At 41.3% G+C, this 25,432-nt stretch overlaps 1 protein-coding gene across 19 annotated transcripts in view; it reads right to left on the bottom strand.

The window, feature by feature from the left end:
* Positions 1 to 25,432, bottom strand: part of BOD1L1 (biorientation of chromosomes in cell division 1 like 1) — a 180,129-nt gene that overhangs the window by 69,852 nt on the left and 84,845 nt on the right. For 6 of the 19 annotated variants that reach the window (XR_014027070.1, XR_014027071.1, XM_081332391.1 and 3 more), the window contains exon 1: positions 7,192 to 7,472. Coding sequence is in view for 14 of the 19 variants with exons in the window: in XM_081332391.1 (XP_081188517.1) it covers positions 7,192 to 7,242 (51 nt within the window). In the remaining 5 variants the exon portion in view is untranslated. Of the gene's footprint in view, positions 1 to 7,191; positions 12,917 to 21,067; positions 21,184 to 23,494; positions 23,585 to 25,432 lie in introns of those variants that run through there. The other 13 variants (XM_081332377.1, XM_081332387.1, XM_081332390.1 and 10 more) reach the window with 8 other exon arrangements.

Raw genomic sequence — 25,432 nt, 5'->3', positions numbered from 1 at the left:
GCAAGTGGAGCTGTAAGAGCTCAAAGAAGAGGAAGAAAATGTGAAATCAATCATGCCAACTTCCTCATGAGGCAAGCCATGCACACCATGATGGAAGCATTCCAGAGTATCAAGGTATGCTAGATCCTAGTCAGGATGACCTCTGGGGATGCTCATCAAGACCAAGAGGAGGATGACAGCAGGAGAACCTTGCCATTAGACACCATGATGGGAGTCTCAGCAACACCAGCAGGGGCAGCTGCCACCATGGGAGCATTGCAGAGGGATCCTACCAGAACTACTGTGCTGGAGCGGGAGTGCTGAAGCTGCAGGCCCACGAAGAAGAAAAGCCCTACTGCTGCGTGTGAAATTTGATGGGGACTCCCAGGAACTGGGATTTTTCTTGGATCATGTCCTCACCTACATGCAGGAGCACGGGCCAGACATCTCCACCCAATGTGCCAAGGTGAGGTGTGTTACATTGGCTTTGGAAGGAGCAGCTGCAGAATGCAAAACTGGCAGTCCAGCAAAGACCAGCCCAAATCCCGTGGGGAAGCCCACTAAAGTGCAACCATGGGCCAAAGAGACGGCGCTGGAAGGAGTGGAGGTTGTGCAATTCACCCCCTTACCAAAAAGAGCTGAGGGAATTCTGACTCCACCAGACAATGGCCAGGAGTGAACGGATACTGATTCCGACCCCCTGGCAAGTGACCCGGTCACACCAGTGACTGCCCCTATAGAACTGAGTTTCCCTGAGTCCGGGTTGAAAGCTTGCTTCAGAGCTCTATTAAACTGAGGCTGCACCAGATGCTTAGTAAATCCAGCAGTGGTCAAGAAACTGGGAATTCGACTGAGATGGCTAAAACTCCTGGTGACATTTTGTCAACTGGACAGCTCTGTTGTGGGGGGCATCCCAGCAGCTTTTGCCACCGAACCTATAGGAATGCAAATGAGGACACATTCAGAAATCATGAGCTTCATAGTAGCACCTGGAATGGAAAGACCCCTATTCGTAGAGCTAGCCTGGCTGAAAAAGTGGAACCCTTATGTGAACTGAAAAAAAGGACTGCTAAAGTTTCGAATAAACTGCTCCTCCCAAACCTGAGAGAAACCTAGTAAGATGACTACCCCAAAGTACAAACCAGAGGTTGTCATGCAGGGGAAGGACCTTCCTGTCATTCCTAAAGAGTATCAAGATCTCCAAAAGGTGTTTAGCGAAAGGGGCTTGGATGAACTCCCCTCTCATAAGACTTACTGACTGTGCTATAGAAATCGTGCCCGGTGCCAAATTACCAAAACTGAAACTATATTCAGTGACTCCCAGAGAGCCGGAAGAACTCAGGTTGTTCATTGATAAGAACCTGACCCGAGATTTCATCCGAGATTTCATTCAGCCAGCACAACCATGGGTTGCGGTCTCAGTCCTGTTCCGGGAAAAGAAGGATGGGACCCTTTGTGTATGTGTGAACTATAAAGGGTTAAATGCTATGTGTGTAGAAAATATTTACCCATCTCTGATGAAAGATATGCTAGCCCACCTTGCCAAAGACAAAATCTTTACTAAACTGGACTTGTGGGAGGCATATTACCACATAAGCATCAGACAGGGGAATGAATGGAAAACTGCTTTCAACTGTCTGCAGAACATGTGAAACTTGTGAGAGTGATCCTCCAAAAACTACGAGCTGCCAAGCTGTATGCCAAACTTTCTAAATGTGAGCTCCACCAAAGTAAGATAGACTACCTAGGCTACTGGATTTCACATGAAAAGATTGAGATGGAGCCTCAAAAAGTCAGAGTGGTGCTAGATTGGGTGCCACCTTACACTAGAAGCAACTGCAAAGCTTCCTAAGGTTTGCAAAGTTTTACCAGCAATTCATTCCTTCATTTGCCCAAATGAAATCATGAGCTTCATAGTAGCACCTGGAATGGAAAGATCCCTATTTAGAGAGAGACTTCTATGAACTTTATTGTAGAACTCCCTGAAAGCGCAGGAAATATAGTAATTTGGGTGGTGACTGATTCATTCTTCAAGCAAGTGCATTTTATCCCTTAACAGAAGATCCATTCTGCCCAAGGTCTTGCAAAACTTTTCCTGCGTCATATTTATAGACTACATGGAGCACCCCAGCGAATCAATTCAGATAGAGGGGTGCAACTCACACCCAAGTTTTGGCAAGCCTTCATGGACCTATTGGGGAGTGACCAAGGACTTAGTTCTAGTCATGGGGTGGTGGTGGTGAACGAATGAACTCAGTATTGGAACAATACCTTAGATGCTTTATTATCAACAAGGTAACTGGACTGACCTCTTGCTATTTGCAGAAGTGGCATACAATAACACAGCAGTACTGGTTTCACCCCTTTCTGAGTGGCTACTGGTCAAAACGTCAAACCCATGCCTGAGCTCCCCTTTAATGACTTGGGGTACTGTCCCTGAAAGAATGGGCCTCCCAACTACAAAACACTTGGCCCATAGTACGAAAAGCACTCACAGAAGCTCACGATGTTTATAAAGCACAAGCTGACAAAAAAAAACTGAGCCAAAACCTTTTAAAGTGGAAGACCATGTTTACCTATGCACGTGTGATTTGCAGTCACTTCAACCTTCTAAGAAATTGGGTTTGTGGGGCCTTTCCCCATTAAACACTTATCAACCCTGTTACAGTGAAATTAGACTTGCCAAGGTCATTTTGCTGGGTCCATCCAGTTTTTCATTGCAGTTTATTAAAACCCGAGGTTTCCTCGCCCCTTAGGTCAGTTCCTCCCCCTGTCCCTGAACCATTAATTATAGAGGGTGAACAACACTTTGAGGTGAAGGAGATTTTGGACTCCTGCAACATAGAGGGAACCTCCAATATTTAGTGGCATGGAACATATGTCATCAACATAATAGAGCCCTTAGATTAGTGAAACATTTTCATAATCAATATCCTGACAAACCTAAATGATTTTTAATTTTCTTTTTTCTTTCATGTCTTCTATAGGTTTAATCCCTCTCTTTTGGGGTGGCAGCATGTCAGGTCCCCTTTTGAGTGCCCTGTCCTTCTGCTGGAGGGGGGAGGAGAATGCTCCGGGGGAGCATTCTTTTCATGCTTTTATTTTTTTCTGTAACTGCATGGGAGAGGGGATCATCTTCAGAGACAGAACAGACTCCCTCCCAACTGGTTCCAGCCTGACTCCAAGGTCACTGTGCTCTAAGGATGACCCTTTATCTGTCCTGTACCTCAGTGTTCTCAAAATACCCTTGCGGCACTGTATTGGTTGCTGATGGACTGGTCAGGGGGATTTGGTTTCAAAGTGGGAAGAATAGCTTGGTGCTTTGCATGGGAATGTTAGATTCCACTTGACCTTACTTCAACCACTGTTTCTCAGTGGTTTTGATTAACCACATGGGATCAAAAGTCATACTTTCCTGAGAGGGCCAGGTGCGGTTGATCCCTATGCTAACTTTCTTGGATATCCTCATCAGGAGAGATAGCAATGGCAAATTTAGAAATCAATTTTATTGAAAAACCACCTACAGCAACCAAGTGCTCCACTACTAAAGTAATAAGCCAACCTCTCACAAGGGTAGCAGTATAAGAATATTATTTAGACGAGCACAAACATGCTGCAGCAAGCCTGAACATTTGAAAAAGGAAACAGATTATCTATACAACATCTGCCAACAAAATGGATGTCCATGCAACTTCATCAAAAAGTACCTGACCACTCAACTCAATAAAGCCCTCCAAAACATCCTAAGTAAACCAAAAGACTCAGAAGAAAGCAGGAGTGTAAGGACTGCAACATCCTTTACATAGGACAATCCTTTACACAGGACCAAAAGGCAGAAGACTAGCAGAACACAACCATAAGCATCAACTAGCAGTCAGAAGACATGATGACATTCCTTAATTTCACAACACAAGGATAGACTTAACCATAGTTTAAGATAGGAAACTGTGACTATCCTAGACCTAGACTAAACCAAGGCTAAAACATTAGAGACTTTGTGGAAACCTGGCACTGACAAATTGGCCATCAATAGGCACAAAGATGTAAACAACATCTATATACCATTCAAAAGAGACAACCAACAAGTGAGCAAAAAGACCAGAAACACCTGCCCAAGGTCTTGCAAAACTTTTCCTGCATCATATTTATATACTACATGGAGCACCCCAGCGAATCAATTCAGATAGAGGGGTGCAACTCACACCCAAATTTTGGTAAGCCTTCCTGGACCTATTGGGGAGTGACCAATAGCAATCAACATCCACGTGACAAGATTAATGCCAAGATTAACAAGAAGCAAATAATATCAAATTAAGGAACTCCCAAACAAGCTAACAGTGAACAGCCCAAAAAAGAATTACCAAGACCACTCCCAGCAATGCTGACAGGGCAAACTACTAGAATATAATTAAGAGCAAACCCCACGGCCTACTAGCACTGATGATGTTATCTAATTTGGATAATGAAATATCTACAAGAAAATAACTAAGCACAGGAGCACCAAGAACCCCTTATTATAGCTTTCTTTCATAACATGATGAAACTTGAGATACTTTGTTAATTGATTCCAAACTATATTAAAAAATTAAAATTCAAATAATTAGTTTTTGCATGCATTACATTTAAATCCTCAGAATCTTACTATTATTATGTAGTTCTTGGTGCTCTCTGAGCTTGTTTCTTTGGTGTCACCTCTGCCATTTTTGCTACGCTTCGCTAAGCTTGATGGCATCCTGCCATAAACAGTGGGAGTGGGAAGAGGAATTTGGGGAAGTAAAGGAGGAAAGGAGAAGGATGTAAGGGGGAGGGAAAGAGCCTGACAAGAACCAAAGGTGTCAGACCAGATTAATCCAGTTGCTGAAGGACGCCTGGCATGGGAAAGAATGTGAAATCTTCTCCTGACATCAAAGCAGTTCCCAAAACATCACAAAGACACTGACAATCTGGTCAAGGGGGGAGGGCCACAGAAAGAGAAAACTTGTAGCTTTTGCATGGGAATACTCAGTTCTAGCTTCGCTTTTGCTGCAACCACTAATCCTTAGTAAAAGAATCTGTCATTTCAACCAAATGGAGTCAAGGGTCTTTCTTTCCTAGAGACCTAGCTGGGGCAGGTCTCACATTTGGTTTCATTATTCAAGTAGGTAATATTATTAGTGGGAATAAGTGTGAGGTTTGCTCCCTGTTTATATACAGTAGTTTGCTCTGCCAGTGTTGTTGAGGTATAGGTTTTTTTCCTTGGTGGTCCCTTTATTAGGCAAGGGACGCAGTGGCTCAGTGGGTTAGGATGCTGAGCTTGTCGATCAGAAGGTCAGCAGTTTGGCTGGTCGAATCCTGAGTGCCGCATAGCAGAGTGAGCGCCTGTTACTCGTCCCAGCTTCTGCCAACCTAGCAGTTCGAAAGCATGTAAAAATGCAAGTAGAAAAATAGGGACTACTACGGTGGGAAGGTAAAAGCGTTCCGTGCGCCTTTGGCGTCCAGTTATGCCGGCCACATGACCACTGAGACGTCCTCGGACAAGTGCTGGCTCTTCGGCTTTGAAACAGAGATGAGCACCGGCCCCTAGAGTCGGAAACGACTAGCATGCATGTTCGGGGGAACCTTTAGCTTTTTTACCCTTTATTAAGGTTGGTTTTTTTGCTTGTTTGCCTGGTGTTAATCCCTGCTTATCTGGCTGTTAGCAAGGATGCATTCTGATCTTTTTGTTTCCGTCTTAGCTTTTTTATTGTCTTTTTTGAATGGTGTGCAAATGTTTCTATATGTCTCTCAATGGCTGATTTGTCTCAATACCAAGCTTCCAGAAACTCCGTGGTGTTTTTTGATTTATCTTGGTTCAAGGTGCTCCAGATTACAGAGCTTACTCTGTGTACTGTAGATGTCTCCTGATTTTCCTTCTTACGCTATTGGGTCTTTTAGTTAAGATGTTTTGGAGGGACTTGGTTTATGTGCTACAATAATGCTGTGTGGTTGCAATAGTCTTTTGGCTGTTCTGAAATTTTTGATGTATGGTAAAGTGTTACCCTTTTATTAAGGATCAAGAAGTGGTCAACCCACTACAGCAGACATGTCAAACACAAGGCCCGGGGACCGGATGCGGCCCGCGAAGTGGTTTCATGCGGCCCGCGAAGCCATCCTGGAAACAGTGAGGGAACGGCCCCCACTGCCTTGGCCCTGGCCCAGAGACCCTCCTTCTGCCAGAGACCCTCAGATCTGTCCCACTCCTGCCCAGGCCCCCATAGGCACCCTTGATGCAAACAATGTAGAGCTGGCCACGCCCACCCAGTAGGCCATACGCACTCTAATTACGCCCACCCAGTAGGCTATGTCCACCCTGGCCACACCCACCCGGCCCCCTGAGGGCAACCGCAATGCTGATGCGGCCCTCAATGAAATTGAGTTTCACACCCCTGCACTACAGTAATTAAACCTTTATGCTACTCAGAAAATGACTCAACCCACTATAGAACCAACAAGAATAAGTGCTATCATAGAAGGACAAAAAACAAGAGTCATCTACGACATGCAGTGTAAGGACTAACAACTACAGTATGTAGGACAGACAGGTGGAAGACTAGCAAAGCACATCAATGAACACAAACTTGCAATCAGAAGGCATAATGAAAATTCACAACACATGGACAAAATCAATAACAGTTTCAACTGGAAAACCAAGAGCATCTTAGATCAAGCTAAACGCATAAATACTAGGGAATTTCTGGAAGACACATAGAAATAAACCATACTCAAACACCATTCAAGAGACAAACCATCAGAACACATCCTTTCCAACAGCCAGATAAGCAGGAGCTAACACCAATCAAACAGAAAACAATACTCTAATCCAGAGATCCCTAGCCCCTGGTCCATGGACCGGCACCGGGCCATGGCATGCCAGAAACCAGTCCACACGAACAAGTGAAGCCCCATCTGTAGGATGCAGGCAGCATACAAATTCCTGTCTGCAGAAAACCTCTCTCCTTGTAACTGGTCCTTGGTGCCCAAAAGGGTGGGGGCCACTGCTCTAATCCAAGGAACATTATATGAAGGGCATGCTACTGTATATAAACAGTGAGCAAACACCATACTCACTTGCAGTGATGATATTACCTAGTTGGATAATGAAACATCTGCAAGCAAGCAACCAAGCTCAGAGAACAACAAGGACTCGACAGTTCAACCCTGAGCTACAGATAGTTTCTTCTATTTAATTCTTACCATTGTTGTTTTCTGTATTTCCATGAACAAGAGTTTCTGGTACTTTAGCATTTACATCAGCCTTGCTACATTGAGCGTTCTCAGAATTTCCTCCTAATTCAAATGGTAATGAACTGAGGTTGGAGACATCCTTTTGTTCAGTAAGTTTAGTTTTTAATACTGCTTGGTGAGTAATAAAGTCTATCTTCTCATTCCACATTTCTTTTTCTAGTAGACCAGCAGGTTTCAACAGAATCTCAATATATTTCCCATCTTCTTCAGCTTTATTTCCAGCTATATGTGTTTCAGCAGATGGCCCACAAGAGACAGAGGAATCAAAACGTATTTCTGCACAGGAAAGTTCAACTATGTTAACATGCTCCACTGTATTTGTGGAAATTTCTATGCTTTCACTATTGCCATCAGTCCTCGATATGACTGAAGATTCTCTTCTTTCTTTCCCCTTCTTGATCCCTTGACCAGCATTAGGCAACTCAATTAAATTCTTATTGTTTTTTAAATCTGTCAACATAGTGGGATCTAATTCTCCAAGGCACATACCGGTTTTCTCTTCTACTTCTGTGTTTGTCAATATACATGGAGTTTCTTCTGAGGCACCTGCCCCTGATCTGTCAGTGTTCTTTGCAAGATTCTCTGCAGTTGAAGCAATAAACATCTGATCAGATCTATTAGTAATACTGAACTCAAGATCATGACATATTCCTACTTCTGTAAGTAAATGCATGTCATTTTCATGTAATTCAGATTCTTGGCTTGTAGCTTCTTGAACAGTCTTGTACTTTTCTACTTCTTCAGGGGAGACCACTGTATTTTCACTTCTGTGTTTTGTTTCTATTGGCACAACTACTCCATGTGTAACTCTGTTACATATCTTGGTTGCAAGCTGAGCAAAATTCAATAGTTTTCCTTCTGTTACAGAGATCTGATTAATTTGCTTCTCAGCAGAAAATTCAAAATGTTCTACTGAACTTGTTGAAATTGTGGCAGTATCAGTAATTTGCTCCAGTCTTAGATCAAAGCATTGAGCAATGTCTTCATTGCCTTCTTCAAAAACAGGAGTTTCTACGTCTTCCATTATACTTGTGGAAATTGCAGCACATTCATCCCTTTCCTCTTTATCACCAATCACCTGGATTTCATCACTTCCTCCAGTAAATACACTGGGCATATGAATGGCATTTATCTCCATGGTGCTGTTTTTCTCTATAACTCTGTTAGTAACAAGTACAGTGTCAGTATCTTCCACTGCTATGCTTGGCATTGGAGTTTCAAATTCTTCTAAAATACTAGTAGAAACTTTATTCGATTTCATATCTCCATCTTGATTCATGTATTTGAGAGTTGTACTTGGTGTAGGAAAACTGAAATCTTCAGATGTTAGCAGACCTGTGACCTTTTCTAAGTTTTCAACTGTTCTTGCAACAAGTGGCAATGTTGGCTCATTGTCCTTGGCAGAATGTGCTGGAATAGAGCACAATTTGGCCGCACTTGGAGAAATGAGCTCACCTTCACTTTTATCATTTTCACTAGCAGATGCTGAAACTATATTTATTTCCTTAGAGACCATCTTAGTCAGATCTCCACATTTCCTGTTATCCAAGGAAGATTCAGTGTTCTCACTCTTCTCTTCACTAACCAATGGCTGATTTATACTTTGTTTACTTAAGAGTTCATTGTTACTCTTAAGTGTCTCGGTAAACAGAGAATTATCCTCTTTTGCGGAGACCAATACCATAATATTTTCATTACTTATACCAACGCTAGTGGTGCTATTTGCAACTGTTCCCTTTATATTATTGTGAACATCATCAACCTTCATTTCTTTTGATAAGCATGTCATAATATCAATAGAACTTTTATTTGCATTTGAAGAATATTCATCTAACCCTGCTCCAAGCTGATCTGTAGATAGACAGACAGAAGAACTTTCACGTCCTGTAATTCCCATGTTAATAAGCAACATTCCATTTTCTGTTCCTATACAAGCCAACACATGCTCAGCTTCTTCATTGCCTCTTCCTGTACTAGTTACAAAATTTTCACCTTCTTCATCATCTTGTTTTTCACCTGTGCTGGTTACACAACCTTCATCATCAATATATGAACCTTGGCTGACCTCAACAGCATTTGTTTCAGTTCTAACTTCTGTACTGTCTGTGGCAACTTGATATTTTTCTACTGGGTCTAAGACTCCTACAAATCCTGTCTGGTTTTCCTCCAAAAGTGTACAAGCAGGATCATCTTCTGCTATTATTCCTGTGCTAGTGACAGCACTTTCACCATTTACAATGTCTTCACTTTTGTCAGCATGGGATATTGTTGCTAGGTTATTTATTATTTCAGGGCACAGCCCAGTTACAGCATTCTCTTGTGAATCCGTACCAGTCACTGAACAGATAACAGAACCAATGTGCTCAGTTTCTATAACTGTACAAGTCACAGTGCCCTCAGCTACTTTAGCTTGTTCAGATCGAACTGGGTTACTCTGAAAGGTAACTGGATTTTCACCAATCATAGATTGATTCTGAGCTTCGGTACCTGCACTGGTTACAGCACCATCATTTTCTATTTCACCTGTGCATGTGGCACCATGAAATTTGCTTATATCAACACAATCAGAAGCCACACATTTTTGTTCAGAGCTTGCACTGGTTACAGCATCATCTTTCTCTTCTGTTACACAACTATTCACACATTGATCATCTCTTCTTCCATTGACTACCTGCTTTGTACTTTCTTCTACATAATTCACAGTGCATTCACCACTTTCTCTTTTCTTTGTACTGGTTGAAGAACTCTCACATATTGCAAGCTCTTCCATAACAGCACCACTTTCTTCAGCCATTGTGACAGTCCATTCACCAATTGCTTTTTCTGCTATAGAATGGGTGTTTTTTTTACTTTTGATCCAAGGGCCCAAAGTGAAACCTTCATCTGCTTCTATACTTGCACAGCTTAAATGAGCTGTTCTTTGTTCTTCTGAGCAAGTAATGATGGCTTCACCTTCGGTCAGCAAATTTGATATGTCTTCGTCTCCTTGGTTTTTTCTAATACTATCAGCTGTGGCAGGGTTCCCAGTAGGTCTTTCTGTGCTAGTTCCTATAACATTTGCATCAGTTTCCATGCTACTGTGACTAACAATACAATGGCTACCTTCTACACTGCTGCCTACTACACCACTTTCATTATTATCTTCAGCAACTTCTTTCAAATCATTTCCTCCTTTGGTGAGTGCAGATACTTTGCTTTTTTTTCCTGGAACATTCTTGTGCACTGAACCTGAAGATAATTCTACTAAATTTCCAATACTCTGATCTTTGTCTGTTTTCAGTTTGTATTCTGCAATATTCTCATTGAAATGATCCCTTTCTGCTTTTTCCAAGTTGATTAAAACATATTTGTTTGCACTTATATTTGTAGGTGCTGCTTCTGAGCCTATGAGATTAACATTCTCTAAAATACTAGTTGATGAGCTTCCAGTTTTTCTTTGCACAGTAGCTTCTTGAATGCCTACTACAGCACTTATCCTTTTTCTAGGTACTGGTTTAGAAGGTAAATGTATTGTGTCTTCTGAGTTTTTAATTCTTATATTGGCAGTATTATCTTTCGGGTTTGCATTGAGTACAATGTTATCATGAGATTTCATTTTAACAGCAAGGGTCTGACTATCTGAAATAGTATATTTAACACAAGATCTATTCAAAGATTCCTCTTCAAAACTATTATTTGAAGGCTCTGTGATTTCTGGAAGATCTACATTGATAGATTTCTGATATGAACGTTCCTTTGATAAACTCTTTATTGAAGAACTACTTTTCCAACTTTGTTGATCTCTACTTGTAAGATTCTTTGGACTATGACTATCCTCAGTCACTCCATGAAACTTTAATTTTTCATTTTCATACACAGCATCAGGTAAAATGTGATCAGTTTCTTCATAAGCAGCATTTACATGATGTTGTTCTTTTTTAAAACAACTTAAATCCTTTGGAATCTGCCTAAAGGTACCACTTGATACATTTATTTCCTTAGTAGAAAAAACTTCCACTTTTTCTTCAGTGTTCCTGAAATTTGAATACAATGTTGTACTGAATTCAGACCTTAAATGATGATGTACTTGGTCTTTGACAATATTTTTCAGTTCAGCTTTTCCCTGTAAATTGTTACTGCTTTCTTCAATTTGGCTTTGTTGATTATGTATATCACTGCAACATTCATCCACTGACTCCTGGGTTTGATCAGAATACAGTAAGTGCCCAGTAGTCTTTTGAACAGAAATGAAGGGGCTTGTGAAGGCTGGTATTTTTCCCTCTCTCACATCTATTTCTTGGGTTGATGTATTCACCTTACAATGTTCATTACTTAATCTTTTAATAGGCTTCTTCTCTGTGTGCAGATTTTCTGGCATCTTTGCACTATTTTCTACTTCTTTAATGCCTTTGTCTTCTGATTTGCCCTCATCATCTTTTTTTTTCATGTCCTTATTATGCTTAAAATTTCTGCTTTTGTGATTATCTGCTGACAATCTTCTTTCCAGTCTTGAAGTACTCAAATATTTATCACTTTTACTTCTCTCTCTTATTTTTTCTCTCAACTGCCCCTTAACTTTATGATTAGCATCTTTTTGGAAACTACTAAGAGAATGTGCTTCACTTTCAACTTCCAACTCAGTGGAATTTACTTCAAAAACTTTCATTTCCTGTTTGAACTTAGATTGTTTATCTGGATCACTCTCTTCTGAATGTTTATCTTTGTCCAATTTCTGCACAGATTCCTGCTTAGATAAACTTTCTTGTAATTCACTTTCAGGTATTTTGGCTGATTTGTTATAACTCTTGGACATAGGTTTTAATACAATCCTTTCTTCTAAGCCACTCTTTGATCTTTGCCTGACTTGGTGTAGATTATCACCTTGCTGCAAAGTGTGATCCAAACTGCTTGATTCTGCACCATGCTTTTCTTCTTCATTTCGTTTTGATGTTATGGAAGAAACATGAATCTTTGAGGTACTCTGTGATTCTTTTGGTGGCCTAGAATCATTTGGAAATTTCCTGAATTTGTATTCTGCTTTTGATTTCTCTGTGGAAAGCTGCCTCTCTTTTCTGTTCTCTTTACGTATACTCTCATTTTTTTCTGAAATGTTTTTCATCTCTTTGCTGTTCATGGAAGCCTTTCTTTCACTTCTGTGTTTATTTTTCTTTTCAGTTTTATCATCAGGCAAAACTCTTGCTAGCTGACTATTTTTCAAAACAGTTTCTTCATTTCTCATGCTTTTCTCAAATGTTACATTTTCAACATTTTCACTTGTTTTCTGAATATTATCTCCTTTACATTTATACTTCATTAATGATTTGTCTTCAGAAAGACTTCTTTCTTTTTCATTTTTATCTTTTGATTGTCTGGCCTCTTTCTTCAGTAGATTCTTAAAAGCTGGAGTTTCTGACTCATCCTTTTTAATATGTTTTTCGTTTTTAAGTATATTCCTTTGCTTTTGAGGTTCTGGACTGGCCTCTGCCCTCTCAAACTGAGATTTTGCTTCAACATCTGGCTGGGTAACCTCCATTTGGGAAGAGACAGACAGTCTTCTTTTGTGTTCCTTTTCAACTTTGATTTCACTTTTATTTTCCTCCGGCGAAAGTCCCAATTCGGCAATTTTTCTAACAACTTTATTTCCATTTTTGCCTTGACTGACTTTCATTTCTTTTGAAGACAATTTTTCACTACCCTGCAAGACAAAAAAGGGACAAACTGTTAAGTCATCTTTAATTCAAATACTGATGGCTTCATTTATCATTATTTATTAAATGGACTGGATCCAATGCTCTGCTTAATGAATTTTGGCTATTGTTAGAAACAATTTCCTCCAACACAATTGTTCCTGCATCCCAACACAATTGCTTATGCCATTCTTAGAAAGGGGGAACCTCTCCCAAGCAGCCCTAGATCAGGGATAGTGCATTAGATCAGGGAGACACAGCAGCCCTAGGAAAACAGAGAAACTGCTACTATCTAGCTGATCTAACCCATGGTAGAATTAAATCTGACTCCAATTTGTGTAACTGCAATTCTTCATTTTCATTGGAAGAATAATGATGTATCTATTCAAAATGGTAATTTATTTATATTTCATATTTCTACACCATCCATCTCCTTCGAGGGGCTCTAGGAAATGTACAATATAACAGAAAAGTAAAACAATATAGAAAAATTAACATTAACATTAAAAATTAAATTAGAATCAAAAATTTATTACAGGCGGGGACTTCCAGTTTGCCATCGCAGCCCAGGCGGACACATGGAGGCAAGCTTTGTCTCCAGCGTCCTGTTTTATACCGCTGGGGGACCTTGGAAAGGATTGAAAGTCACCCTGTAGGGGCAACATGCAAGGAGAGGACCCTGCTTGATCATGGAAGGGCGGTAGCCCTTCCACTTAATCTGGGGCAGCTCTTCAAACCGATGGCAAAACGACCGGCCATAATAATATGGTTCGTCACTAAGCTACTGACAGCTGAAGTCAAACTTACTACCAAGCACTTTGAAAGCAACACAGATGAAACTGGGTGAGATCTTATCTTCTCCTTATCCTAAGTACCTTCTTCCTGTAAAAGCTCTTTGAAGTATCTTCCCCCTGTGAGGAGAAAGGGAATTTCTACCCCACCAAGAACAGCGGCGTCTGGCTACCCAGGGGAATCAAAGCATTAAAAAGAACAATTTCAATCTAATTGGATTCATATGTTCCTGAAACTTGGGGACCAAAATTTTTCCTATTTTTACTGGAGACTCTTGTTTTTAATCTACAAAAAAAGAAATAAAACTGGAAAAAGAATTAGAAAAATTTGGGACTTAAAAAAACCTTAAAAGGTACCAGTGACATCTTGTGGTGAAGCTTGGTATGGCAATTTGTTATTTCCTAAAAAGAGATTTGGCTCAAAGCCCAGAACATAGATAAGACTTTCCTGACCTTGGCACCATCTGTGAGTGTCTCAATGGTAAGAGAACAGCTGGGTGGTAAAATTGGCCTACTTGAACTATGAATGTAAACTTTACTGACTTTTGCTTAACAAACAACTTTTACTAGAAAGACTATTTACAAATTTGTGAAAGAGATGGATGAAGACCAGGAAAAGATTATTTCCATGTTGAAAGCAATTCATGAAATTATTCTTTCAGCTTATGATAAAATGATACCTACAATAAAAGATCAAGACGCTAGCTTAAATGCACAAAGCCGAACTTGTGACTACAATCAAAGAACCAACAATGCAGAAGATAACAGAAGAAGTGGAACAATCAAATATTAAGACAGAGGACTCAATTAACCAACAAGTACAGATGATGGAAAACCCAGACAAGGAAGTGACAACACTGAAAATGAAAATGACTTTCTACACAAATCAGAAGAAATTTAAGAACAGATTGAATTGAAGACAAATATATCAGAGCAAACATGGGGGACTGGAATAACGGCGACAATCTAATGAATACAAATGGGCTAGTCCTTCCAGAAAACTGACAATCAAATGGTCTCCTTTAATTCAAATAACATATATAAGAATATAGGGAGATTTATTTGATGATCTAAAAGTGCTAATATGGAAGCCTAGTTGGCAAAGGAAGAAAGCTAGAATAAGGTTGAAAAAAATGGGGGTTTGATTCATTAGACGGGATTTTATATTGTCAATTAGAGGGTTAAAGGGAGATGTTGAGATAAGGGGAATTTTGGTTATTAGATTTAAAATAGCTGAAAATCAGTTGAAAACAAGGATTTGATTTGTCTAATATTGAAAAATTAGATCTAAAAGGGAAAAGAAAATAAATTATCATGAATATGTTTGATTTATTCATTTACCCAGGCAATACATATATAATGGTTTTGATTTATTAAAGGGGATATTGTATTATTAAGTAGATGACTTAATATGGTGGGAAATAGATAACTTTTAGGAAATAGAACATTATATTTAAATAGATAAAATGTGTATTTTGGACATTAGTTTGTTATGAAGTGAGATAAGGGAAATCTTGATTAAATTGCAGATCCGCTGATTTTATCTATGACTTTACTGCCAGCAGCGGCTCTTATAACTGTTAATGCCCCTCTATCGAGTGATGGTAATACACTTGATAAAAGGAATTTACCTGTGGTAGCTAGCACAGCTAAAATAGCTCCAACAAAACCTCCCTCAATTTGCGTGGTGCTCTTGCTATGTTTTAGACATTTTAATCATCATTCCTGTGCTGCTTTGGTACGCCTTTGCCAGTTTATTAACTAATGGTTGAGTTAATGCCAACATGTGCTCTCCTGACAATTCTGAATGTAAAAGGCGAATAGACACAGCCGATCATGATTGAATAGCGTGTTTGATCTTGTCCTTTTGTCCTTAGCTAACATTTACTTTCACGTTTATGTATCGACTCATTTTATATGTGTAAGATATTAAGCTTCTCTTATGTGAAATCTTATAGATATTTCTTCAGCACATAGGTTGATAAGTTTTCCGTCTTGATCAATGAGCTTTGTTTCCATTTCTGAAATTGTGCTTGTGGTGTTTAGAAGGTAAACCACATTAGCTGGTTCATCAATGATCTTAAACCCAGGTCCTACATTCGGGAAAAAGCTATATATATTTTCTGTTCTGCCATTAGTGTACAATGAACCAATTATATCATTGTTTACTCTCAAGCTGCTTATATTAAGTATGTTAACAATGTTCTCTGACTCGTTGTACCCTTCCGTGTATACTTGCGAGTTGAATCCTAAGACAGTTCTAATAGAATTTGCCATCATAAAACATATTTTGTATTGAAAGATACTATATTGAGTACAGACTTTAGTGTGCTGTTGTTTGGTTCTATGGATATGTAATACTCATCTGCACTGGAATTATAGTGCCTGAGGTAAAATCAGTCTACGTGTCAACTCTACAAATGAGCATGGCTGCAGACATTTTTCCTCCTCAGTTTTGGTTGCCACAAAGAATGGAGGGACGGGGGTTCCCAGGTGCTTTGTTAGTCAAAATAAACTTTTGTCCCATGGGAGACTGCAGGCTGGGCATTCTGTAAAAAGCCTGCCAAGATGATGTATTGGGGAACATAGTTGCTTGAATAGCGTTAGGGTGAGATTTTTTAACTTTGTATTGGGAATTGTTACGTTTGTCTCCAGACTTGGTTTCACTTTTGATATACCAATACTTTGTAACTAATAAACATGTTATTTGAGGAATTTCCAAGTCTTGGAGTTCTGCTTTATTCGTCTCTGTCGGAACCATAATATTAAACCAAGTCTTTCGGGGTGCTGGCCCCCGACTGCCTACCCACTCACTTTTGGGAGAACAGTAAAGACTCGGCGAAGATTTGAGATGGAGGAGAAAATTGAAACCGCTGCTAGCTGCAACAGGACTCAGGCTGTTGGAGCGCAGGCTGGGGCTGCAGCCACTGAGGAGGCATCAGTGGCAGGGGCTCGGGCGAAAACCAGGCTGATCCAACCTGGGAAGCTGGTACCGCAGGAAGAGGCTACAGCCTTGGCGGACCTCTTTGAAGCCAAGGCTGCCCTTCAGCGCAAGAGCACTCTTGTAACCACTGGAGAGGAGCCTTTATTGCTGCAGTCCCAGGGTTCTTCATCTGCGGATGGCAAGAAAGGAAAGGGGTCGATGGGATGGGACGACTCTGGAGAGTGGAGATTTCAATCTGCAATCCACAGCCCCTCGCTCAAACAGCTGAAGAAGTTCGGCCGACTGGAGGTAAAGGATATGATTTCTGTTGTCCAAGAGTTGGGTACCGTGGTGGAAAAGCCAAGAGCTACCCATCTCTCCCACCCCTTGCCAGAGTTCCAGCCTAACCACCGGGGCTTGTGCTGTTTCGTCCATTCCCCAACCAGCTGTGATACCAGGTTCCCTGTATCCCAGCCAAGTCCGTTGCCACAGCGTCGAAATGCTAGTCCTGGAGCCCAGCCAAGAGAAGTCCGGAGAGTGGTTTGGCCACGTCCCCAGGACCAGCAAGCTGCCCAAGCCCAGGAGCAGGCGGCTCTGCCGAGGTTCGATCTGCCTCCCATCAAGCCCACCTTTGATGGGGAACCCAAGAAGATGATTTTCTTTTTAAACAATGTGTGGGCTCATTTAGATCGCTATGCTTATGCCTACCTGGATGGGGCTACGCTGTAGTGGCAAATTTAGAGGGGGAAACAGCTGACTGGGTGACCAACCTCCATAATGAAGGGACTCCTGAATTGCACGACAGTCATCTATTCATGGAGCAACTGAGTGGTCATTTTGAAGATGAATCCCGAGCCCTGCTGGCTGAGAAAAAAATCCACCGCTTGAAGCAAAGTGGTTGCCCCGCAAAGGTATATGTTCAAGAATTCAGGAGAGTTGCTAACCAGTTCAGACAGTGGTCAGAACGGTCACTGATCAACTACTTCAAACGGGCTAGATCGCAACTTGCTTCAAGCCTGCATCATTCGAGGTTTTCTTAACCTACTGCGTGAGTGGTACTGCATGGTGGTGGTGCTCGACACAGGAGTTGGACCGCCTCAGAAAGTCAAACACCACCGATCCCAAGCCACCGCATGTCCAAGAAAAATGCCACTATGGCTGACATCCCAAAGCCTCTGCAGCCACCAGCATCTTCCAAGCATCAGCCAAAGCTCCGATCAAGTGCTACCAGTGTGGTCAGATGGGTCACCGTGCAGTGCAGTGTCCAGCTCCTCACCCTCAACCCAGAAGCACACCAGTCGCTGCCGCAATACCGCGAAGAACTCCCAGAGGGGGAAGAGAAAAAAATAACTGGGCACATCAGGACCCAGGTGTCGAAGCCAAACCCCAATCCAAGCCACAGCAGATGCAGGCACCGTACGACAGTGACAAGGAAGGCAAGAAGGACCCCATGGTGAGTCAGCCCATTTCCTCTTTTGCCATTCCCGCCAAACTGGTTGTGCCACAAAGAAGAGAGGGTCACGTTATTTACCAAAGCACCAGAGGGCAGGAGAAGAAACAATGACTGGAAACTGAACGAGACAGAAGCAACCTGGAATTAAGGAGAAACTTCCTGACAGTGAAGACAATTAACCAGTGGAACAACTTGCCTCCAGAAATCGTGGGTGCTCCATCACTGGAGGTTTTTAAGAAGAGACTGGACAGTAACTTCTCTGAGATGGTATAGGCTCTCCTGCTTGAGCAGGGGGCTGGACTAGAAGACCTGCAAGGTCCCTTCCAGCTCTACTCTATTCTAATAAACCCTGCTAGTCCTGACAGTCGCTCACTAAAGGAATTGAAAGAGAAGTTAGACTGATGCTAACTAATCAATTTTACCCTAAGGGGGGAACTAGCTTGGAAAGATTCCAAATTATACCTCCCAGATGGCTTCAGATTCCAAGCACTGTAGCAGAGTCATGACGTTAAGCAAGCAGGTCATTTTGGATTTTTAAAGACATTGCATCTGGTGCGGAGGCAATTCTGGTGGCCAGGAATGAAAAAAGACATTGAGAGTTATGTTAAGGGTTGTGCCACCTCTGCTGCCATGAAGAGGCATCCTGAAAAAAACCCAGGTTTATTGCAACAAGTTGCTGACCCTTGCCAGCCTTGGAAGGAGATAGCCATGGATTTTATAGTGGAATTACCTGAGAGCAAGGAAAACACTGTAATGTGGACTGTGATTGATCTATTTTCCAAACAGGGGCTTTTTATCGCTTGCTCAGGACTCCCCTCTTCCCAGAAATTAACCAAACTGTTTTTGAAACACATATACCAACTCCATGGTGCCCCAAAGCGGATTATTTCTGACAGAGGGGTCCAGTTTACTGCTAAATTCTGGAGACTTCGTTAAACTGACTGGGTCCTCCCAGGGGCTGTCATCAGCTTTTCATCCAAATACTAATGAAGCTGCTGAGAAAGCTAACGCATTGGTAGAACACTACCTTAGATGTCATGTAAATTATACCAGCAGACTAATTGGGCTGATTTCTTGTCTTTTGCAGAGGTAGCCTACAACAATGCTGTGCATAGTAGCAATGGTCTCACCCCATTCAAAGTAGTAATGGGTCGAGAATTTGTGTCCATACCTGAGTACCCACAGGAGTCTCCTACTTCCCAGACTTTGGACCAATAGGTGAAATCCTTCCAGGGGGGTTGAGTGAGCGTGGAAAAGGCATTGACCAAGGCCAAGGTTTACAAGGAGCAAGCAGATAAACGACGCTCCCCTCAGAAACCTTTTTATGTTGGACAATTAGTTTATCTTTCAACGAAATATTTAAGGTTAAAGTTACCCAGTACACAATTGGGTCCAAAATTCCTCGGTACTTTTCCCATCAGAAAGACCATAAACCCTGTCACAGTGGAATTGAAACTTTCAGACTTGGTTTCACTTTTGACGTGCCAATACTTTGTAACTAATAAACATGTTCTTTGAGGAATTTGCAAGCCTCAGAATTCTGCTTTAGTTGTCTCCGTCTGTTGGAACCACGACACTACATTGCTGTGATGACCCCTCGTGTAATACGTTTCACGCTTATTTTGCTTTTCCAGCAGAAGATCATCAAATATCATCAGGTTCTTCTTTGTGTAGTCTAGGTCTGCCGGGCCTGGCACATCATCTGATCTTTCAAAGAACTTACATTCAGTGTTGGCCAGGCTACCCAAGTCTTTTGCAATTTCTTCAATTAATATCAATGGGGATATATTAAGTCTTTTGATCTCATCTTCGTTATCAAACAGTCCAATGATTGGTTCTTTTGGCAGTTTCTCTTCAAATGCTTTCTTGATAATCTTGTACTCTAGTTGATACAGAGACTTGCAAAATACTTGTAGATTGTTGTAGTCTAACCATCCAGGATGTAAAAGAATCAACATAAGAGTTGTTTTTCCACAATTGCTCTTTCCAACAATGAGGGTTATCGATCTCGGAAGAAGAGGGCTATTAAACCTTTTCGATAGTACAGCATTCCACGAGATCTCTTTAACTTCCATTTTAAATGCAATTATTTTTATATTTAAAAAGGTGATGCTGTATTGTGTAAGGTGTAGAAGCAAGACTGCAACAAACGACCTTCAAACATTGTTACCAAAAACAGAAGACAAGTGCTTCGTGGAAAGTGCGCTGTGTGTGGCTTGGCAAAGACACAGTTTGTAAAGATGCCACCAACTGGCAGTGACTTGGTTTCATTGTTGAATTCCATCACTAGTAAGATAAAACTTCTGTGGGAGAAATTCCCAGGAGAGATGCATTTCTAAGGAATGAACTTTGCTGGACCCAGTGCTAATTTAAATGCATGGCTAACCTTGACCAAGGCAAGAGTCGATAAAGCTGTTATCATCACGATTTGGTGTATCAGCATGTTCCTGATACAGCTACTAGAAATGTTGCCAATTGTTTGATGCTCGAAGAGATGGGCACTATTAAAGATCCTATTGCGTGGGTAAGAGCGGAGTGTGATTATCAAACCTATTATAAATGCGAAACACTTTGGGTTTTAAAAAAGCCTGAGGTGGACGAGTGAACTAGCCGAAGAATTGCATAAACCATTTATTCGTTGTTTCGCTAAAATACGCCTTAAAGAGAGATTGATGATACCTGGGCCGCTGACTTGATCAATATGCAAGCGTTTGCTAAAGATAACAAAAACATCAAATACTGGAATGTAATCAATGTGTTCTCAAAATACAGTTGGATCATTCCGTTGAAAAATAAAACCAGCAAAAGCATTAGTAAAGCCTTTAGGGATATTTTTAAAAGAAGCTGTTGTAGACCCAAAAAATTATCAATGGATAAAGGAAGAGAATTTCATAACAAGGATGTGAAGTCATTGGGATTTGAGATTTATACAGCCGAAAATGAGGAAGAGTTGTGTAGTAGAGAGGTGGAATAGAACTATGAAAGAAATTACCTTCAAATACTTTACTGCTAATAGCACCAACAGATATATTGATGTGTTGGATCAAATGGTCGATATGTACAATAACCACAAACATTCTTCTATAAAGATGACCGGTTGAAGCTAGCCTTAAGGAAAATGAGCGGAGAGTTAGCTTAAATTTGTATGGTTCATGGTCACCTGTTCAAATAAAGCCCAATTTTAAAGTTGGGGATCGTGTTAGACTTTCCAAATTTAAGAGCCATTTTGAGAAAGGATATGCAACATGATGGCAAAGGGAATTGTTCACTATATCAAAAGTGCAATATACGGATACGCCTTATAAAATAATAGATTACGGCAAAGAAATCATCTCTTCTACGAGCCAGAATTGCAGAAGACATGTTTTCAATACAGTGTGTTTATAAACTCCTGAAGTTTATAGCCGTCACTCAAGTTTTTAAGTATTAAAAGACACAAACGACCACAAAACATCTCACCATCCAGTTGTATTCTTTCACTATTGTACTATACATGATGAGCCAAGTATCTGACAAGCTCATTAGGCGGTGATAACACATAATTGTCAAAGTACAGCTTCTCACTTCCTTTCTATATACCAAGCCGTCCAGCGGGTCCCTTTTCTATTGGAGCTATCCAAGTTCAAAATACCACATTTTATCTTGCAAGATCTTTTTGGCAGCTCATCTGTTACAAAAACTCTAAAGTTTTTAATTTTTAGCTTCCCAGTTGCATCAATCAGCTGAAAGTTCGACAGCGGAACGTTGGGAAGCACAACTCCTTCGACATCAATATTCATTTTATTCCAAATTATTTAACATTTGGAAAGTGTTGTTAATATTTGCTTTAGGAGTACCAAAATTTAAAGGCTTAGAACCTTTGTACATTTTTGTGATCTTAAACCCACGGGCTGTATACTGCTTCATGTCACTGTAATTTATGAAGATGTGTTTTGTTTTATCTCTTGGCATGATTTTACATAGAAGAATAAATGTTTAATTTTTTTTAAAAAAAATTGTAATTTGTAGTGTCCATAAGCCAAGGTATGTATGCCATCTTCGGATACGACTCGTTTGTTGTTGTTGACGCTCAAAGCTATCTTTTTTTTAATATGTTTTATTGATTTTTTAACATAATCACCTTAATATTTGGCAAACAACATGTTGTCTGGGTTTATATTTAAAAAAAACAATAAAAATTAATTTCTATAATTCTATAGTCCACATAATTGGCGGTTCGGGTCTGGATGGGGAGGAACAGACTTCAACTCAACCCCGACAAGACTGAGTGGCTTTGCATACCTTCATCCCGGGACTATTCGGATATTCCACCTCTTTCTATGGGGGGTGAACTATTACCCCCCGTAGATAGGGCTCGCAACTTGGGAGTCCTCCTAGATTCACGGCTTACCTTGGAAGATCACATAGGGGCTGTGACTAGGGGGGCTTTCGCCCAGGTTCGCCTGGTGCGCCAGTTGCGGCCCTATCTAAGCCGGGATGATCTATGCACGGTCACTCACGCGCTCGTGACCTCTCAACTGGACTACTGCAACGCTCTCTACATGGGGCTGCCCTTGAGGACCACCCGGAGGCTCCAACTGGTACAGAATGCAGCCGCGAGAGTTGTGTTGGGAGTCTCCCGATACTCCCACGTTACACCTCTGCTCCGTGAGCTGCATTGGTTACCAGTTGTCTTCCGGGTGAGATTCAAGGTACTAGTAATGGTGTTCAAAGCCCTACATGGCAGGGGTCCGGAGTACCTTAGGGAACACCTGCTGCCGGCATCAACTTCCCTCCGCCCTGTGCGTTCCCACAGAGAGGGCCTCCTCAGGGTGCCACCAGTCAGAGAATGTCGATTGGTGGCCCCCAGGGGGAGATCCTTCTCTGTGGGCGCCCCGGAGCTATGGAATCAGCTACCGGTTGAGCTCCGGACGGCGCCCGATCTTCGCTCCTTTCGCCGCGAGCTAAAAACATACTTTTTTGAACAAGCTGGCCTGGCCTGATGGGGGACTGGGGGGGTTATTATTGTTATTTTATTGGGGTTTTAAGATGTATTAATTGTTTTTAGTATATGGGCATGTATTTAATTATTTTTTAACTTTTGTAATCCTGTATTTTTATTCTTGCCCTGTTCACCGCCCTGAGTCCTTCGGGAGAAGGGCGGTATAGAAATATTATTAAATTAAATTAAATTAAATAATAGCTTTGCTTGATTTTCTCTTTTTTCCAATAATATTCTCTTTTGCCAAACTTGAATTAATACAATTCTTGTTATTTGGATAAATAACAATTAAATATAGACATTTTTCTAATATTTCTGCAAATAATATTAATATAAAGCTTCTTTTCTAACTGATCATTTTGATTGCCCCGTCATAGATCTTGTTTATAAAATTCTTATTTAAATTTGTTTTCCCCAAGATATTCAAAACATTCTTACTAGTTAAGATTTTCTCAAAATTAAATACTCTTAAGTATTTAAGTCTTTTTCTTCATACAGACCATCCCAACACTTTTACATTCCTCATATCTTAAAAAAAAGAGAAGAAAAAGAAATAAGATAGTATACTACTTAAAATACATGTCCCTCTTAGGATAATGTACATTTACATCCAGAATTTTTCTCTTCTTTTTAACCATATTCAAACATATGTTTAATCTTTAAATGTTCCATTTAATAAATCCAGTTATCTAATTTTTTTAGATCTATTCAAAACATTTTTATCCATTAAAATTTTCTCAAGATCAATTACACTTAAGTATCTAAAACATTTCCTTTATATAAACCATCCTAACATTTTTATATTTCTCATGTCAAAAAAAAAAAACAACACAAAGGAAAAAAGAAAGAAAAAATACTATGTTACCTGAGGGGCTCATCCTCTTAAACTAAAATTCATTTATATCCAAAATCTTTCTGTTTCTTTAACCATATTCAAACAGATTTTTAATTTTTAAATATTCCTTCTGATAAATCCCATCATCTAATTTCTTAATCCTCACTTTAGCCTTTTTTTTTTTTGCCAAACATCTTTTCTGATCAATATGCTCTGCTGAATCAGAGTCTTCCCATAGTCTTGTGGAAGTTGTTTTAGGTACAAAAGGCAAATCAGGTAAGATATTTTTATAGGAAGGTTTTGCCCGTTCATATTCATTAAAAATCTTTTCATTTCTTTCTCTCTTAATTTCTCTTATCATTTTTTGTCTCTCAAGTTCTCGTAGTTCTCCTGGCAGCTCTGTAATCCATTTTGTCAAATCTTTTTTCTAGTCCTCAGACTTATTTTGTGATCTTAGAGCAGGGATGGCGAACCTATGGCACGCGTGCCACAGGCAGCATGTGAAGCCATCCCTGCTGGCACGTGAGCCATTTTGGGCCTCAGTTGCTTCCTTTGTCCTCTTCGCGCATGTGCAGCGTTTCATGCACTCTGCGCATGTGCGTTTGTGCTCTCTGCGCATGTGCAGAGAGCTGCGCTTGCGCAGTCTGGAATAGGCAAGAGGATAAAAGCAGCAAATTGCGGAGGATGCATTTGCGGCAGAAAGTGAGGCAGAGAGAGGACCAGTGGACACTGAACAAGCAAGCAAGCAAACAAACAAACAAACAACCAAGCGAGCAAGCCGACAGTGGTAAGTTGCAGCGGCAGGGGCAGAGCGGTAGTGGCGGAGGGGGCAAAATGTTAATGGCGGCTGGGGCTGTCTTGGCTAGTATCCCCCTCGCAAGGTTCCCCTCCCTGCTGGGGCCCTGCTTACCCAGGTGGTGCCTAACTTGCCCTGGAAGCAGCGGCCTCTAGGGAGGGACTCCATCTCCCTCTGCCTTTGTGGTTGCACACGGAGCAGGCTGGTAGCAGGAGTCTGCCAGCAGCTTCCGCCTGGCGGGCTGACCAGGCAACGCACTTGGTTTCCCAGTGTGCTGCGTGTGGCAGGGTGTGAGGAGGTGGTGCCTGCCAGTGGCACAAAGTTGGCAGGAAGGGCAAAGATGGCGGCGGCAGGGATGGCAAACATGGTGGCAGCGGTGAGGAGGGCAAAGATGGCGGGGGCAGTAAACATGGCAGTGGCGGTGGGGAGGGCAAAAATGGCGGCGGGGACGGTAAACATGGCGGCGACAATGGGGAGGGCAAAGATGGTGGCAGCGGGGACAGTAAACATGGTGGGGGTGAGGGCAAAGATGGTGGCGGTGGGGAGGTCAAAGGTGGTGGCAGCAGGGACAGTAAACATGGCAGCGGTGGGCAGGGCAAACATGGTGGCGGGGAAGGTAAACATGGCGGTGGTGGGGAGGGCAAAGATGGCAACAGCGGGGGCAGTAAACATGGCAGCAATGATGGGGAGGGCAAAGATGGCGGGGGCGGTAAACATGGCAGTGGCGAGGGCAAAGATGGCAGTG

This window comes from Vipera berus (assembly GCF_964194415.1).
Source record: "Vipera berus genome assembly, chromosome: 7".
In the NCBI taxonomy this organism is placed as follows: domain Eukaryota; kingdom Metazoa; phylum Chordata; class Lepidosauria; order Squamata; family Viperidae; genus Vipera; species Vipera berus.
The sequence above is the reverse complement of the archived record's forward strand: the minus strand, read 5'-3'. Positions and strand labels throughout refer to the sequence as shown.